Genomic DNA, 19,648 nt, shown 5'->3' with positions numbered 1-19,648 from the left:
CAACTTTATTTTTTTAATTTTTATTTATTTATGATAGGCACACAGTGAGAGAGAGAGGCAGAGACACAGGCAGAGGGAGAAGCAGGCTCCATGCACCGGGAGCCTGACGTGGGATTCGATCCCGAGTCTCCAGGATCGCGCCCTGGGCCAAAGGCAGGCGCTAAACCACTGCACCACCCAGGGATCCCTGTTCTCCTGGTTCTGGCAATAGTTAGGCTAGCTATGGTTTGTGTGAAATTTGTTATATTTGGAGTGGATAAGGCAATTAAAAGGAATATTTTCTTCTAAGAAGGATATGTGATAAAGACCAAAAGGGAAATTTTAGATTCTGTGTAGTTGTCACATTTTAACCAATAAGTTTGTTAAAAAGAAGCCTAATATCATGCTTTTATGAATGTGAGTACTCTGTGAATGAGAGAAAAAATTTTTTTGAAGCAGTTTAATCATTTTGTACAATCAGGTTCAGCAGCCAAATTAGTAGTTTGGGCCATGAGTTGGAAGAGATAAAAGGCCAGTGGTATAGAACTCTATTTTTTTTTTTTTTTAAGGTGCTGACTTGAAATAATTTCTGTCTGGGTTTTGAAGACATATAAAACCCATGAACTCATGAAATGTGTGTTAAACCTCAAACATTCCCTAGATATTTCACTCTTTGAATGTTTTTAAAATACCTGAGATTAAATTGAAATATACACATTTATTTGTATCTGTTTAGCCTGTTTTCTCATTTTGTATTAGTTACTAATGTGCTCTTGAATTTAAGGTGTGTAGGGAACTAAACTCAGCAGATCTGGGCAACAATTATTTAATAACTTTATCTTTGATGTCACAATAAGCACTAGGAATTTTTAAAAACGGGCGTTTGCTTCCCTAAGAGAGTTACAGTGGGTGAGAAAGACATAATTATACTCAGAAACAGCCCAGTGACAGTTACCTCCTTACATATACTAATTATGGATATAATTATAATAAGTATTTTAATGTTCTATTATCAGAATGTACAGAGATTTCCATGGGGGAAGTGGTGGGCCCAATGGGATGAAGAATGGAAATGTCTTACTAGCAGAGCTGGAACTTGGGTTGATTCTGATGAGTGAGGGTGGTTCTGATGCTTTTGGACCACAACCATACCTTGAGAACCATCATCCTACTGTCCAACTGAGACATAAGGGAAAGTATATGCCAGAGAATTTATGGATTAGGCCTACAGAGGTCACACTTCAGTTCTGCCTGCATTTTATTGACTACAGCTCAGTCATGTGGCTTTACCTAACTACAAAGGAGGCTAGAAAAGATGGTCTAATAGTGAACCCAAGAGGGAAAGGGAAATAATTGGTTTACAATCCTAGAATCTCTGCCATATAAGCTATGTGGCAGTCTTATAGCTAGGGAAGTAGTTAGGGACCAGGAAAGACAACCTATGAGACATTAATTTGGAAGGCAGGTCCTTAAGAATAGCAGGGTACATTGTTTCCTAGAATGAGACATGAGATTATATTAACAAAATTCCATAAAACCTTTACATGTGTCAGTGATTACGGTACTTGAGATTTAAGCAGAAACATTTATTTGAGATCTTTAATTTGTGTTGAATTACTACTAAGCCTCAGAAAGTAACACTTAATACTTTGGCACACATGAAATATTTACTGTTTTAAATGAAAATTTTTCTTCATGTATTGCCCTATTGTTACTTTCAGACAAAAATCTGTGATTCTTTCTTCTGAAGTTATATGGAAACTCTATGAAAGGGGAGAGGAAGAACAATGGTTTTAAGTTGTTCAGTGAACTCTACAAGCATGCCAAGCTAATTGACAACAGTTCAGTAATGAAAATACCCAGCATTTCTTGAGCACACATCAGAGCTTTGCTTTACATGATAGGAATCTGGAGATTGAGAATAATTTACTAGTATTGTTTAAGCACTTTAGATCTATGAACTCATTTCATCCTCACAAAAAGCCTATGAATGGAGCAGGTATTTTTATTATTCTCATTTCACAGATTAGATAACTGAGGCACAGAGAGGTAAAGCTCTTGTTTCACATGGTTATAAGTAGCAGAGCTGGGATTCATATCCAAATAATCTGATTTAAAACAAATAAAATAAAATAAAACAAATAATCTGACTTTAGGAGTCAAGGTCATAACTATAGTTCTCTACCTCTCTCGAAACTACAGCCAAAGTGAAGGGAAGGGGCATAGGGTAGGGAACTTACCTGTGCATTTGCACAAAAGTAGGCCTGGGAGTTTGGGGCATAAACACTGCCTTTTGGCCATAACACTTGGTTTCTTAGGTAATGGAAAAATGTATTAATCATGTGCTTTTTCTTCCTGCTTCCTTATTAAGACCTAGTCTTTAATAAAATATTTGTTCTGGTTTTTCCATCTGTCCTGTCATGGGTAGCAATGTAAGCATCTCCTGAATTGCCTAGAGAACCCCAGAGTAAATCACTGGAGGAGAGAAGGCAATTCTTGGTTTGCTTATGTGTCTGAGCAATTTCTTTTGTTTCTACAGACAGGACGGTCCTTGTGGATACAAATCTTCCATTCCTCAAAGGACTTTATGTGATGGGGACTTTAGAATTCCCTGTGGACAGAAGTAATGTTCTGAGTGTGGCATGCATGGTCATTGCAGGCGGGGAGCTGAAAGTTGGTAAGTACAGAGCACAAAGATTGAGAATTAACTCTATGAGAAAAGCCTTGGCAAATGGTGGTATCTTCCAGCAAGTTGGTTAATGGAGTTTGGGGGGGGGGGTAAGGCAAAGGGCGAGTTTACTAGTAAAGCTTTTCCTTTACAAGATTTAGACAACATAGACAGAGGTAACTTTGGTCATTCTTGCATGACCACCCACTGTCATCAAGCCATGTTTCTGGCCCTGGGATCCCCATGCTGCCGCTCATAGCAGGGCTCTTGGCTTTCTTCAGGCCACAAATCAATTCGGTCTTCAGTCCTCTGTATGAGAATTTACCTATGTGTCTATTTTTGTGCCAGTGCCATACTTTTTTGGTTACTATGGCTTTGTAGCATATTTTGAAGTCTGCAATTATGATATCTCCAGTTTTGTTCTTTTTCAAGACTGCTTTGGCTATTGAGGGTCCTTTGTGATTCCATACAAATCTTAGGATCATTTGTTCTTGTCTTGTGAAAAATGCTGTTGGTATTTTGATAAGGATTGCATTAAATGTGGAGAGTACTTTGGGTTATATGGGCATTTTAACAATATTTGTTCTCTAAATTCATAAACATGGAATTTCTTTCCATCTCTTTGTGTCATCTACAATTTCTTTCATCATTATTTTATAGTTTCAGAGCATAGGTCTTTTACTTACTTGGTTAAGTTTATTCCTACGTATTTCATTATTTTTGGTGCAATTATACATGGGAATGTTTTCTTAATTTCCCTTTCTGCTCCTTCATTATTAGTGTATAGAAATACAATGGAATTCTATATATTGATTTTGTATCCTGCGATGTTACTGAATTCATTCATCAGTTCTAAAAGTTTTTTGGTGGAATCTTTAGGGTTTTCTATATATAGCATCATGACATATGCAAATAATAAAGGTTTTACTTCTTCCTTACCAATTTGGGGCCTTTTTATTTCTCTTTGTTTCTGATTGCTGTGGCTAGGACTTCCAGTACTATGTTTAATAAAAGTGGTGAGAACACTGTCTTGTTCCTGACCTCAGGGGAAAAGCTGTCAGTTTTTCATCACTGAGTATGATGCTAGGTGTGGATTTTTTCATCTATGGCCTTTATTATGTTGAGGTATGTTCCCTCTAAACCTACACTGCTGAGAGTTTTTATCATGAATGTTTGTTAAATGCTTTTTCTGCATCTGTTGAAATGATTATATGATGTTTATTCTTTCTCTTGTTGATATGATTTATCATATTGATTTATTTGCAAATACTGAACCATCCTTGCATCCCAGGAATAAGTCCCACTTGATGATGGTGAATGATTTTTTAAATGTACTGTTGGATTCAGTTTGCTAATATTTTGCTGAGGATTTTTACATTAATGTTCATCAGAGATAATGGCTTATAGACTCTTTTTCTGTAGTACCTTTATCTGATTTTGGTATCAGGGTAAAGCTGACCTCATAGAATGAATTTGGAAGCTTTCCTTTGTCTTCTATTCTTTTGGAATAGTTTGAGGAGACTAGTTATTAACTCTTCTTTAAATGGTAGAATTTGCCTGCAAAATCAGCTGCTTCTGGACTTTGACTTGTTAGGATTTTTTTTTTTTTTTTTTTTTGTAACTGATTCAATTTCATTGCTGGTAATTGATCTATTCAAACTTTCTACTTCCTCATTCAGTTTTGGAAGGTTATATCTTGCTAGGAATTGGTTCATTTCTTCTACAATGAATTGTCCAATTCGTTGGCATATTTTTATAATATTCTTTTATGTTCTGTATTTGTGATGGTTTTTACTTCTCTTTCATTTCTGATTTTTTTTTTTACCTTCTCTCTCTGTTTTTTGTTTGTTTTGAAGAGTCTAGTTAAAAGCTTATCAATTTTGTTGATATCTTAAAAGAACTAAATCCTGGTTTTATTGATATGTTCTACTGTTTCTTTGTTCAGCTTCTATTTTATTTCTGCTCTAATCTTTATTATTTCCTTCCTTCTACTGGTTTTGGGTTTTGTTTGTTCTTTTTAGCTCCTTTTAGGTGTAAGGTTAAGTTGTTTATGAAGATTTTTCTTGCTTCTTCAGTAGGCCTGTATTGCTATAAGCTTCCCTTCCTGAAATAACTTTTGCTGCGTTCCAAATTTTTTGGGCCATTATGTTTTCATTTTCATTTGTCTCCATGTATTTTTTAATTTGCTTTTTGAATTCTTATTTGGCCCATTCGTTGTGTAGTAGAATGTTATTTAACCTCCATGTATATGTGTTTTTTCCAGATTTTTTCTTGTGGTTGATTTCTAGTTTCACAGCATTATGGCTGGAAAGATGCATGGTACAACTTCACTCATTTTGAACATGTTGAGGCTTGTTTTGTGACCTATTGTATGATCTTTTCTGGAGAATGTTCCATGTGGACTTGAAAAGAATGTGTATTATGGTGTTTTAGAATTAAATGTTCTGAATATATCTGTTAGATCCATCTGGCTTAATGTGTCATTCAAAGCCACTGTTCCCTTGTTGATTTCCTATTTGGATAATCTATCCATTAATGTAAATGGGGCGTAAAATCCCCCTACTATTATTGTATTACTCTTGACTACTTCTTTTATATTTGTTAATAAGTGCTTTATGTATTTGTATGTTACCATATAGGGTGCATAAATATTTACAATTGTTAAATCTTTTTGTTGGATTGCTCCCCTTATGATTATGTAGTCTTCTTCTTTGTGTCTTGTTACAGCCTTTGTTTTAAAATCTGTTTTGTCTGATATGAGTATTGCTACCTTGGCTTTCTTTTCACCTCCATTTGCACAATAAACATTTCCTATCCCTTCATTTTCAATCTGCATGTGTCTTTAGGTCTGAAGTGAGTGTCTTATAGGTAGCATATAAACGTGACTCACTTTTTTTTAAACATTCCATCATTCCATGTCTTTTGATTGGACTATTTAGTCCATTTGCATTCATAGTAATTATTGACAGGTATGTACCTATTGTCATTTTACTACTTGTTTTATGGTTGTTTTTGTATTTCTTCTCTGTTCAGATAAATGCATGTTTTAAGGTCCTTGATACATGTTGTCAAATTGCTTTTCAGAAAGATTTTACAAATTTGTGCTCCCTTCACATATCTCAGAGTTATGAGATCCCTCATGCTCCTTGACATTGCCTTTAAATACCACTTTGTTCAATTCCTCTGAGAGTATAAAGCCAGAGGGAAAGAACTTTTCCTGGGGGGACCCTGACTTACTCTGAACAAAGTAAAATAAGTATAGCAGTGACAAGCATGGGCCCTAAGTCAAATGGCTTGGGATCAAATCCAGCTCAGTTACCTACTTGCTGTTTGACCTTAAGCAAATCACCCTCTGGACACATCCATTTATTGATCAGTAAAGTATATGGCAAAATAGAAACTTCCTTGGAGGGATCTTAAAACATTAAACATAACAGCTTTTTCTACATGTTTGGCATGTAATAGGTATTTGATAGAAGTTTACCTCTAAGAGTTCTGGAAGGAAATAGGTGTCATACTGAATTGGACAATTTGAGGAGATGTTAATGAAGAAAATATTCACAAAAATATGAATAGCATGGGACATTCCCTAGGGCTAGTAAGAGCAGAGCATCCTTACTACCCCTTGCTTTAAAGGAGTGACAAAAGGAAGTCATTGCTGGAATTAGAGATTAGGGGTGGGGTAGGGGTGGTAATGTGTGGAGATGATTGCCAGACAGTGCCATGACCTTTTGTGTGTCTGAGACTCACTCAGACCAGGAAAGACCTATGGGGAGAAATACCTCGATCTTACTTCCTTTTCTCCCTCATCTCTTGCTTATGCTATCATTTAGCTAAACCCAACTGAAGCTCAGAGTGAAGGAGAACTTGATGTAGTGTATGAAAGTCAACAGCATCCTGGGGAACTGAGCAGAGAAAAGAAAGGCAGAGTTTGAAAAAGGAGGTGTCAACAAAAGCTCTCCAACACAATCAGGTTCCAGCTACGATAATACATACCACCCTTTTATTAATACAGCCAAACTTTAAACTAATTTCTCTGTCCAACCCTTCATGCTGTTGGTCCTGCCCACCTGTACTGTCAACTCTAATTCCTATTGTATTTATATGTGTTGCCTCTACAGGTACATATCTCTACATTGTACACTTGTGTAAGGATTATTTTGTTTTTCTCTGAGTTTTAGGGGGATCTAAGTATAATACTTTTTAACTTATTTCTTTACTTTGTCATTTCAATCCATTTTTCCATAGTGGGAAAATCCATTTAGATTTTGATCTTTTCCTCCCAGATTAATATCATTTGCTCATTTATTTAATGTTAAATGAAATTCTCATTCAGCTGATAGAAATACTTAATAAAACTGAGCTTCGTTCTTCTGACTGGAAAATGTATTTCAGGTTAACATCTATTGCTCAGATTAGTCCTTTTTATATATAGATTGTTATTTAGGTCTTTGAGTTCACTTATTATGATAAAAACTTGTTGTCTTAAAAAAAATGTACCTTTGAAGGGAAGTAACACAGACACTTTCCAGTTTTGAATTATACATTTCAAATCTTATTTTAAAATTTGTCTATTCTCAACTGTATTTTTACCTATTAGTAGACAATGGTGTATTATTTTTCTCCCTGCTTTCTGCATGTGTTCCAGGCCTAAAGGTTGATTATTGGAATCCATCTGCCCAATTTTATGTGTTTTATGCCTGAAGGAAGACTTTCAACCCATCTGTCTAATTCTGCCACACTCTAAGGAAATAAATAAAAAGACTGGTTAATAAACAAACTTAATAGATGTGGACATTGGCACAGAGCACTGCCAGAGTATGTCTGCTGTCTGATGCCATCTGATCCAAGTCCTAATACTGTCCTAACACTGGGATTATATTTCTTGGTGGTCCTGCTTCTAAGTCAACTGGTGCTGGTAGAAGGTATCAACTGACTTTTAGTAGAGTAAAAAGATAGATTGCTATAGAATTAGAAGGGATGTGTAAGATCAAAGCTATGCTTAGAGGTTTATAGCTGCATCATACATGCCGAACTCAAGTTCATTTTTTATTCAATGATTGTCTCAATAATCTGATAAAACACTTGAGATAAGCTTAAAGTATTTCATTTGTGTGTCCATTCTTTCATTCATCATGTGTTTGCTCATTGCCTATTGTTTGCCCAGTACCATGGGAGAAGTTGGATGTCCAGAAACCCTGGTTTGCAAGAGATGTCTCAGTAAAATAGTGGAGAAAAACAAGTAAAAACATAATTGGAGGAACCCTATCTGCCAACCTGGCGGGGGCATAAAGATAGAAGAAGAGATCTGAAAAGGCACATCTTTGGGGAAATGCATTATACCTCCAGGAGATTGTATGGAATAGCTAAATCTGAATTACAGGATTTATAGAAGATGGTATCTGATAAAGTTTCTTGACCTTATGTATTATGTTAAGGAGTTTGGATTCTATCACGAAGGCAGTGAGTGGATAGTGACTGGATAGCTTTAGGTAGGGAAGTGATGTAAATAAATTTGGTCTTAGAATGATCACTCCTGGCAGTGTGGATGGTGCACTGGAAGGGGCACAGTGAAATATGAGAAGCTACTGAGGTGTTTTGGGAGATGAAAGGAATAAACCAAGGCATTGGAATTAAAGAGGGGGAATAAATTACAGAAATACCAAGACTATAAAAAATCATTAGACCCTACTGGTAATTTTTATGTGAGATGAGAAGAAATTGTTTAGAATACATCCCACATTTCAAGTTGAAAGATCTGGGTAGATGATAGTGCCAGGATGGAATCACCTTTCTGCTATTTGTTAGTTGAGTAACTATAGGTGAGTGACAGGATCTATCTCTGCCTCAGTTTCCTTACCTCCAAAATGGGAATAATAGTTCTTATTTCATGGAGTTTTATGAGAATTAAATGAGGAGTATTTATTAAAGTGCTTGAATAGTGTCAGGCACATAGGAAGCCCTTACAGTTGTTTGTTGAACACATAGACTTATACACCTCAAAATTAGATTTCTTTTTTTTTTTTATTTTATTCAAAATTAGATTTCAATGGAGTGTGTAAGTCTCTAAAATTTGGGGAAGCACCAGCCTTTTAAGGGTGTTAGAAGAAGCTGGGCTTAGGAAGGAGGATGGAAAAGAAACAGCAATGTAGGCTGAAGGAAAATGAAATGATAAGAAAATAATATTTTGAAACACAAGAGGAATTTACAAGAAAGAAAGAGTGCTCATTAGTATAAGATACAGCAGAAAGAGCAAAGAAAGTAGGAAAGGAAATTGGCCATCTTATTTTGCTTTTTGTGTGTTGGTTTTTTTTTATAATGGCTGTCCAGTATAGTTTTGACACAAAATTGTATTTTGCATGTGGAACAAAGAAAAAATTCAACACATTATTTGAGGGACAGTAACTTTTAATGAGCTCAATACCATTTACCTATTCTTTAACAACTTCATTTTTTTTTGGCTTCAGTATAATCTTAAGTACAACTGAACATATTAAATCTCATGTTTAAAAATGGACAGTAATCCATATTAAGAGTGATGTCATGAAACCTTTATATGCTTTCATGAAATAACTTTCCTTTGGATGATAAAATGTGGGAAATTAGTAAATATTAAGGAGAAAATTATTTCTCTGATATGATGACTGTCCAAAGTTTCATTTATAGATTTGTCTCTGTCTCTGTCCCCGTCCTGCTTTCTTCCCTCCCTTTCTCTTTCATTGAATGCAGCTCAGGGGCAGTCCAGGTGGCTCAGCAGTTTAGCACCTGCCTTTGGCCCAGGGCCCAATCCTGGAGTTCTGGGATCGAGTCCCACATCAGGCTCCCTGCATGGAGTCCTGCTTCTCCCTCTGTCTGTGTCTCTGCCTCTCTCTCTCTCTCTCTGTGTCTCTCATGAATGAATGAACGAATGAATGAATGAATGAATGAATGAAAAAATAAATAAATCTCTTAAAAAAAAAAAGAATGCTAGCTTAGCGCCACAAATTCTTCATGGAATTTGAATACTCAGCAGTAAGCAAGACAGATAAGATTCCTGTTTTAACAAAATTAAGTAAAGTCCAGGTGAGATCTAGGCACCATAGATTAGGTAGTTAGTAAAAGCCTTTCTGAAAAGTCATTGCAACCTCAGACCATAGACCTAAGAAAATGCTAGACTTGTAAAGATTTGGACTACAGGTTTCCAGACAGAAGGAAGATCTAATGCAAAAGTGCCAAGGCAGGGTGGGAATGTGCTTTACATTGTCGTAAAGCAGAGTGGCAGCATAGTAGCTGGAGAATACTGAGCAGTAGAAACGAGTTTCATGAAGAAGGCTGGATGTTAAGCAATGTAGTGTTGCTTTCCAAAGTATTAAAGACAAAAATGAGCCCAAATTGTGCTGGAAATCACTATTTTTCATAATCACATGAGAATAACTTTAACAATATAGAAATTAGTTGAAGAACCTCATAAATATGGCCATTTTGGAGACCTATATTATAATTCTAGTTAAGCAACTTCTTCTACAACTTTTGGAAAGTTCTCTCATTTTTAGATTTGTTATAGTAGTATCATAGGACTCAATGATTCTGTGAATCATCTATCTCATTGCTTGGATTAGGAAATTGAGATCCAGAGGGATTACTGATTTGTTCCCAGGTCTCCTAGCTGATAAAGACCAGCACCAGGATTAGAGGCTATTTTAGTTACCTTAAATACTCATACTTGAAGCCATTGCTCAAGGACTATCTTCACTGTGAGTACTTCCTGACTCCATTCACTAGGTTTCAGTATGTCTTTTCTTTTTGTTCATTCTATTAGTTCATATTTTCATTATTGCTATCATTGTATTGCTATGAAATGGTATGTTTTCAGGAATGCCTTCTATATATTAGATGATAGAATTCCTCAGACATTTTGTAACTGAAATACCTAGTGTAGAGCAGGTTTCTGATACTGTTCTTTGTGACTGATTAGTGTATCCATAAATGAATGGATATTCTAACTCTGTCTTTCAGCTCAATGCCTTTTTCTTATAACATGTTCAGTGTCCCCAGACTTAAATGTCTATCCCAGCGAGAAAAGAATTATGGTATTAATGTGTAAATGACTGCAATGTTTTTCCCCCTCTGTATGAAAGGAATAAAACAATGGTGAAACACATTGGAAAAGTTGGTGATATTTTACACATCCAAAGTATTTTCAATTTTTAGTCTGTTTAGGAGAAGAAAACTCATAAAAATGCCCAACTCAAAGCCTGTTTAATAAACATTGATTTGTTGATTGTTTTAAACTGTGTATTCCTTTAACCATGAGTAGCTGTCTGAACTCATCTTTTTCACTGGTGTCTCTTCTTAGAGGAGACATCATTCCTATGCATTAAAATGTGTTCTTTGTTATCTTAGATCTAGTGATGTTAAGATGCTATTCATCCAAATGTTCAACTCAGTAGAGAGTGATTTATTTATTTCTTCATTTAGAAAGAAAGAGAGGTTAGGGAGGGGCAGAGAGAGAATCTTAAGGAGACTTCATGCCCAGCGCAGAGCCCAATATGAGGTTCATTCCCATGACTCTGAGATCATGACCTGAGCTGAAATCTAGAGTCAGACTCTTAACAAACTGAGCCATCCAGGTACCCCAGGAGAGAGTGTTTTAATCTCATGGTTCTAAAATTGCAAATGGACAACTCTCTTCTGATACTTTGTTTTTATTTTTTTTTTTATCTTCTGATACTTTGTAGGTGGATTTCAGAGAGGGATTACCAGTAATAATTAGTGTCTTTAAACGTTAATAGAACCCTCCTTGATCCCTAGGTAAGCAATGACATGCCCCACACATCAATTTCCCTGAGGACATGGCAGTTCATTGTTTCTTTGGCCTGTCACAACCAGGTCACATGACATGCTGCCTAGCTGCTCAGTAATTATGCTAAGAACTGGGTTTTTATCTTAAAACTTGTCACATATTGTTTTGCAGAGCTAGTGATGGGTATTTGTCAGCCCTGTCTCGCATTTGTAGCCAGGAGCCTAAGGTCATCATTAGCACATGACTTTGATTGTCAGGAAATGAAGTACTAGGTGTATGGAAGTTTCTTTCATTGCTTCCATGATTGGGACTTTCTCAATCCTAAAGAAGAAAAATCCATACACAGTTTATTGCCTTCCAAACTGACAGTTCTGTAAGGCTCATTGGATGATTAAGTAATAAAAAGGAGACAAACCAGAGAAAAGTGTAGATTAAAACATATCCTCTGGCCTAAAGCAACAATACTCAGTAGTTAAACTCATTGAGTAGCCAGAGAGAATCTTGTCGTGATATTTAAAAATAATACATTAAGTTAAAAAAATATGTATACTTTTTTGAGTTGAATCATGATTATAAAATAATACTAATGATCACACACTTAATATGTAAGTATGACTATAAGTATATATAGATGTCTGCAAAATAGATAATTTATGGATGAGCTAATATAAGTCATCAATCAACTAATCAGTTTCTGTTTACACTGACAGTTCTCTAATTAAACCACTTGTTAGCTTGTAAAATAAAAAAATGACACAAAAGGGATGTTACTTCTAAATATTGTACTTATTTAACTAATAAGGATAAAAGCACAAAAGCTTTGTTCTTTACAGATTCAGGAAACACTGAACTCCATTTCTGGGAATCTCTAAGAAAACTGACAGCCAATGTTTAGCATGTGTCACAAAATGAAATTAAGCACAGGAATATCTTTATTTTCAGACGGATATTAGTTCTCCAACAGATAAACACCACTTTATACGTAAATATATATGTATTTGAAAGCAAAACATTACCACAAGGAATGATCCTTCTGTTTTGTCAGGCTATCAGTTTCTACTAAATGATAGCATCTTTCCTTTAATATGTTAATATTTTCTAAGTCAGTGTTTTTCCAACTATATTTTGGATTTTTGAATTTCTGTTACAATAACATAAAATTCCTTAGAAATTTATTATTTTTAAATGATTAAGTAGTGGTTTATAAAATAAATAAAATTACTGTTAAATATTTATTTTTGCATGGAAAAATGAATTATTTTAAGCAAACAGGTGACTAAATGAATGAATGAGTAATCTGTTTCCTTGTTTAAAAACCTCTCACCAGAGTGTTTAAGATAAATTTACTTGTATTTCCTGCAATTCCTTAGGCTTGACATTCAAATGAGTAATCAACTAATGTATTTATCATTGGAATGTCTAGTTTTTAGCACTTTAGAAACAAAATTACTAGTTGGGAAGGGCTTGCCTTCTTCTTAATTTCTAGATTTAAATGTTAATTTTAAAATGTTTCATTTCTCCATTGTTACTACTACTATTTTTTACTATTATTACTACTAAGAGCCAACATTTTAATAAACATTTAAAGCATTTTATGTTACATGCAGACACTGTGCCATGTATCATTAACATGTAGTACATCTTTTAACTCTCAATAAATGTATGCTATTATTGTGCCTACTTTATAGTTGCAGAAACCATGGCTTACAGAAGTGAATTAACAATTTATAAAGTTTTAAGGGTTTTTATACATTTTGTAAGTATGTGAATGGATGAATCATGTATTAACTTTATTTTAATATTCTATCAATTGTTGGACAAAATTACAGGTCTCATCAATGATAAAAATTTGTCAGCCTGAACAAAATCATTCTCAAAGGGATTGCAAATTATCATTACATTGTGCCTACTACTGACTGTTATGACCAATCATTATTTCATTGTACTGAAAGACCCTCTTTCCTATGTTTGTTTGTTTGTTTGTTTGTTTGTTTTCACCCAGGTTTGATTCTATTGGAGAGGAATGTTTTAGTGATGGGTGGGTCAAATGGACACTAGGAATTAAAATCTAATTCATAATAAAATATGCTTCACAATTTAATTGGTTTAGCACTATTTGTCAGTTTGGGTCTGATAGTAAGAACATTCTAGAGGCTCTACTCTGAAGAAAATAACTATAGCAAGACAGAGAAAAATAGTTATGCTCCAGTTAGAAGCTCAATTTCTAAAGTCATCACCATATAACCTACTTCAGAGGACAAAAGAAAATGTGCAAAACTGATTTTGGGGGGTAATTCCATAAACATCTTTCATGTGTGATCACAATATTTCATGGAATTTATAAGGTTTATTTGCTAAGATATACAAATTATTTAGAAATACAATTTGTTGCTTTGGATTCAATGAAAAAGACCTGAAAAGAAGATATGTCTAAAATGTTAGTATATATTAAATATATGTAGTTTTTGTGTATCAATTATATCTCAAGTTGAAAAATATTAATGGTATGGAGGAACAGTAAAACAAATATAATTTTGGCCAGTTTCCATTCTTTTGATCAACAAATACTTATTTGTGAGTGTCCCTGAAACATAATAATCAGTTAATAAAATTTTAGTTATTGTAAAATATGCATATATAGGAAAGTATATGAAATAAAAAATACACAACTAAATTAAACATAAGTCCATTCTAGCAAATATGTAGAAGGATCTCATTATTGTTTAATTTGCATTTCTCTCATTTCTAACATGATTGAGCAATTTAAACATTTTTATTGTCTATTTGATATCTTGTTTTGTGAAGTAGATGTTCTCTTGCCCTTTTTAAAATAATGAATTATCTGTTTTATATTGATTTACTGAAGTCATTTATATATTGCAGAATATACCTTTTGTTAGTTATATTACTGCAAATGTCTTTGCCCATTCTGTGGCTTGCTTCTTCACTCTCTTAATGGTATCTCTAGATAATTGGAAAATCTTTATTTCAATATAGATCATTTTATAAACCTTTCTCAATATGAATTGTATACTTTTAAAAAAATATATTTTATTTATTTATTCATGAGAGACACATAAAGAGAGGCAGAGACATAGGCATAGGGAGAAGCAGGCTCCCTGCGGGGAACCTGATATGGGACTCAGTTCCAGGATCTTAGGATCATGCCCTAAGCAGATGCTCAACCACTGAGCCACCCAGGTGCCCCTGAATTGTATACTTTAATTGAACTGTGGTCAGCAAGCACATACTATAGATTCTGGTCCTTTTAAATTTGTTAAGCTTGCTTTATAGTCACCATATGATCAATATTTGTGACTCTCTTGTGCATGTCAGCAAAATGATATGTATTCTTTGTGGGTTCAGTTTTTCATCTATGACTATTATGTTAGATTTTCCCATCGCATTATTCAAAACTGCTATGTGCTTTCTGCTTTTTGTTTGTTCTGTGAGTTGTTATGTTTTATTTTCCACTGCTATTACTATAGATATACCTATTTTCCTTGTAACTTCTGTCAACTTTTGCTTCCTTTACTCTGCAGCTATGATGCTAGGCACATAGATACTTAAGATTATTTCAACATTCGTGAACTGGGTATTTTCTACTCTGGAGTATTCCTCTTTATTTCTCATTGTTTTCTGCAAGCAAGAAGATTGGTTAAAATGACCTATTTCACCATCTCTGTGATAACATATAAATGAACTCTATTGGCAGTACATGGCCTTTTCTCTCTATTAGCTCACTGCAAAGAGAAGGAGGCCGTCAGGGAGCAGGCGCTTAGGGCATAGTTTGGAAGTACTGAGATAAGCCATGGTATGCTGTGACAGCCCAGAGGGGGCCTCTTAGCCCAATCTTGGCTAACAAGGAAGGATCCCAAAAGAGGTGGCATCAGAGATGGCTTTGGGCTGGTTTAGGGACTTAGGTGACTCAGCTTTTGAGCATGTCAAGGAAACTGGGGAAAAGGGATAGGATCTAAATGGACAAAGTTGTTTTCAATTGTTTGTCTCAAAATCTGCTCAATTGTTTGCTACCATAAATAGATAACACGGCATTGAAGGACCTGGAGCATTCACCCTTGTCCATATTCCATACTACTTCATTAGGACAAGCTCCTTGGGGGAGAATTACTGCAGCAAGGGCTGTGGGCATTGTTACTCACAAAAGAGGGCTTCTAATTCAAAGTCAGAGAAGGCTGTTAGAAATAAATTACAGTGGAACTGAGCCTTGAGGGATGATTAGGAGTTAGACAGGACAATGGTGGGGATGCTAAAGCCTGGGAACTCTCATGTGCACAGAAGAGAGAGCGTGGAGAGAATGGTAAGTAGTTCAGTGTGTGTTGGCTTAGTTACAAGGTGTGGGGAGTCATGTTAAGAGAGTGGGCTTAAGTGTAAACTAGGTTTATACTTGATTCAATCAAAGAGCTTTAGTTAATAAAATAATATAAGGTTCTTTTCCCTTTTTCTTACCTTTGAAGTTCATGGAATCCATTTGTACCGTATTCCTCAAATCATTATAACAGTTATCTTTTGTATACCAGAACTTATTTTCTTCCATCTCCCCAGGTGATTTTAGCATCTGGAACACATTCTGTTTCCCCTCCATTCCCCGCCATCACACTAAGTAATGGCAACGTCCCTTTACTTCTTTCCTGATCCCCTCTGTCCACATGTCTGAGGATGGTACCTATTATGTCTAAGCCGAGGCTCACCCACTTACGAGCTGTGTAATTCCTGACAAGTTACCCTCACGAGAACCTTAGCAATCATCCACCAGAGGGTTGGAAGAACTCAATGAAATCATGAATGCAAAAACACTTGGCATGTCTGCAGCACAGCAACAATGATTTTCCCTCCGTGATGGGTATAAATTTGTCCAGGTTGAAAAATGCCTTTTGCTGTGCTTGAGAGCAGCTTGAAGCAACATGAAAAGGGAAACCCAAAAAGGCACTGCATTATCTTGAGAAGTTTCTCTCAGAGGTGGCTACTGCCATTTAGGAATAAACCCAAGCTAGTGAGACCCCTCACCTTTCTTTTTGCTAGATTTGAGAATAAGAGAGGAGCCTCTTCTTTAGGGCTTCCTATTCACCAGCTTTTACAAATTCAAGAGGCACTGCATTTTAATGTTAAAATAGCATAATTTTCCCCCCCTCTTAGGTCATTCTTGTCTTCTTTCTTCCCAGTCCCAATCCTCTATCATTCCTTCCCCCACATCACAAGAAAAAACAAAAAAAATTCAAACTCTGGTCATTTCAGATACCAAAATATAACGGCAGAGACTAATTTTGCCCAGACTTTCTGTGAACGCTTACATGTGCTGCGTTTGGGGGTTGCATAATTGATTTAATCTCTGATTTTAGAGGAACGCTGAACTCTCTTTGTGGGACTCTGCATACATTTCTCTAGGGCAAAAACTGTCCTACTTTTTTCTCTCTGGTATCTGTTTAGTGCTAGGCCATTCTTCCCCCCAAGAATCTAAACTACCCTCCGTGAAATAAATGAAATCACAGTTGGAAAACGGCTTACTGGACAGACTTAAAACTGCCAGATAAGAGCTACACCACACACATTTTTCTTAACATTCTCCTCCTCCCCTGCTTTCCTTCTTTCTGCTCTAGCACATCTTTGTTTGGGCCGAGAGGATGCATTAGTCACTCAACTGAGGATTGGCCTTGCCTACGTGGAGCAGCAGCAAACTTCAGCAATTCAATGGGAATACACAGGCTGTTGGTGCTAATCCTTGCCCACTGACCTGCAGTGTGGCTCCAGGCAGATTTCCTTCCCTTTCTGAAGCTTCCTTTCAACAGGGCCTCATGGACTAATGGCTGTGAAAGCTAGACTATAAAGATGTAGCAAGCTGCAAACTCACTCACATTGGAACCTTCTGGCTGACCAGGTACATACATGGAATGCCGACCGAGGAGGATGATTTTGTGCCCCCTGAAAGACCACTTAAGCAAAATAAAAGCAGTTTTAAGTTTACCAGTTACTTCATACTTCATTTGGCAACTTCAGTTTGGGTTATGTTTTCAGGAATTTTGGAACTAGAAAGTCTCATTTGCTAACAGATGTTCTTTGTCAACCTGTCTGATCCAGAGTATAGTTTGGGGACGACCTTCACACTAGTTGCTTCTCGAGAAACGAAGTCTTTGTAGTACTTTCTGTATCTTATGATGTGTGTTCTGCAGAAAATACCCTTTGTTAGGTTGATGTGAACACTATTCTGGCAAAATTCCCTGAACAATTCTCATGCTGTAAAAGTGACTGAACTCGGGGCACCTGTGTGGCTCAGCAGTTGAATGTCTGCCTTTGGCTCAGGTGGTGATCCCGGGTCCTGGGCTTGAGTTCCTTGTGCCTATGTCTCTGCCTCTCTCACTGTGTCTCTCATGAATAAATAGATCATTTTTTTTTTTTTTAAAGTGACCAAACTCCTCTGTTTGCATCAATAGAATGAAGTCAAAAGTCAAAAGTAATGCTGACCTTTGTAGGCTGAACGGATTGTCTCCTTATGCTGCTAAAAGCATTTAGGCGTAGCAAAGAACTTAGTACTAGTTTAATAAATTACTTGGCATAAATTATTCAAATTCATCAGTGTTAAAATCAGACTCTTATTTACTAGTTGGAGAAATTCGGACAAGTCCCTTGACTTCTAAGCCTTGTCATGTCTGGGTATTTAAAACTGAAATAGAGTCATACTTGCTTCTCAGGTTTGCTGTGAGGATTAAATGGAAAAATGCATGTAAATTTTAGCAATTTAGACATCCAGCCTCAGACAGTGTATCAGCCAGGTTTTGCTATAATAATGTGTAACAAATACCTCCCAGATCTCAATGGCTTACAACCACAAATATTTATGCTAGCATCAGTTCCAGTTTATGCATTCTATTCAAGTGTGCTACTGAGGACTCTTCATTCAGGCACTAGATGTTATTTAAGGAATTCTCTTTTCATGATGAGGAGCATAATTGCAAATGATCTGGTAAAAACTGGTGAAGTATTTGAAAGCATCAACTCAGCTTCTACCTAAATTTTATTGGCCAAAACAAATCACACGCCAGGCTAAATTTTAGTAAGTCAGGAAAGTATACCCTTCCCTAATGGAGAAAGAACAGTGAATATTTGCTAGTCATACAGTCTACCTCTGAGAAGTTTTCTGCATCCCATTTTCCCCCCTTTTCTTATTTCATCTATGTGATCATTGGCTCTTTTCCATATAGCTTACGTGATAGCATCTACTTTGCATTCCCAAAATTACATCACAATTTCCTTCTCTCTCTTTTAATTTCAAATTAACTTAAATGATATACTTTTCTTTGTAAACAGGTACTCTGGACAATCCCTTAGAGAAAGAACAAAAGCTTCTGATTCTCCTTAGAGCCTCAGAGGGAATTTTCTGTGACCGTTTGAATGGAATTCATATTGATCCAGGAACAATTGGTAAGAATATAATATAGTTTTTTATTAAAAATGAAATGAAATATGTGTGTTTCTGATATAGAAGTACCATTCATAGAACATCTACTAAATTCCAGGCACTCTTCTAGATAATTTATATTTATTATTTCACTTACCTGGTCTTTTGTAACAGTGTTCATTTTACCGTTGTCAAAAATAAGACTCAGAGATGATGAACAATATGCAGAAAGCCACATATCTTTTAGTGTCAGAGCTTAGATTTGTATCCAGATTGTTCAGAGCTTAGATTTGTATCCAGATTGTACCGAGCCTAGACTAAAGAGTCTGTTATCAACTGTAAATACTATTTGGTTGTTGATATATCTTTCAATCGATAGATCTATAGATTGCTTAGAAACATTTGCTGTTGACAGTTTCTTCATTTGATACTGCCATAGCACCAAATTCCTGTTTTAAAACTGACTAGTAAGAGCACAGAAGCTGGGACTGGGTTTGCATAACAGGGATGTGAGAGCCGCTCTAACTCCATTCTTAGGGATAGGTATAAGAGGCTGTTTATTCTAGCATATTCTCACTTTCTTTCTCTGGCATTACTAATTTTCTAAGATCTCAGCAACTCAACAAAATGGAAGCAATTCTATTAGGACAGTGTGAAGTTTGATAGCCTAGTTTCATAATGTATGGCCATTGCCAGAAAGTACTATACTTAGGCGGGGCTTTATTGTTTCTGAAGGATTTTTCATACATGCTTTTATTTTTTAAAGAATATGAGATTTTTGCTTTTTTCAAGTTGGCAAACTAAATGG

At 35.7% G+C, this 19,648-nt stretch overlaps 1 protein-coding gene across 1 annotated transcript in view; it reads left to right on the top strand.

Moving 5' to 3' along the window:
- PKHD1 (PKHD1 ciliary IPT domain containing fibrocystin/polyductin) overlaps nt 1-19,648 on the top strand; it is a 469,885-nt gene that overhangs the window by 303,554 nt on the left and 146,683 nt on the right. The window contains 2 exon segments of the mRNA XM_038554300.1: nt 2,519-2,656; nt 18,750-18,863. Coding sequence (XP_038410228.1) covers nt 2,519-2,656; nt 18,750-18,863 — 252 coding nt within the window.

Source organism: Canis lupus, chromosome 12 (genome assembly GCF_011100685.1).
Source record: "Canis lupus familiaris isolate Mischka breed German Shepherd chromosome 12, alternate assembly UU_Cfam_GSD_1.0, whole genome shotgun sequence".
Taxonomy (NCBI): domain Eukaryota; kingdom Metazoa; phylum Chordata; class Mammalia; order Carnivora; family Canidae; genus Canis; species Canis lupus.
This window is presented reverse-complemented; position numbering and strand designations above follow the sequence as displayed.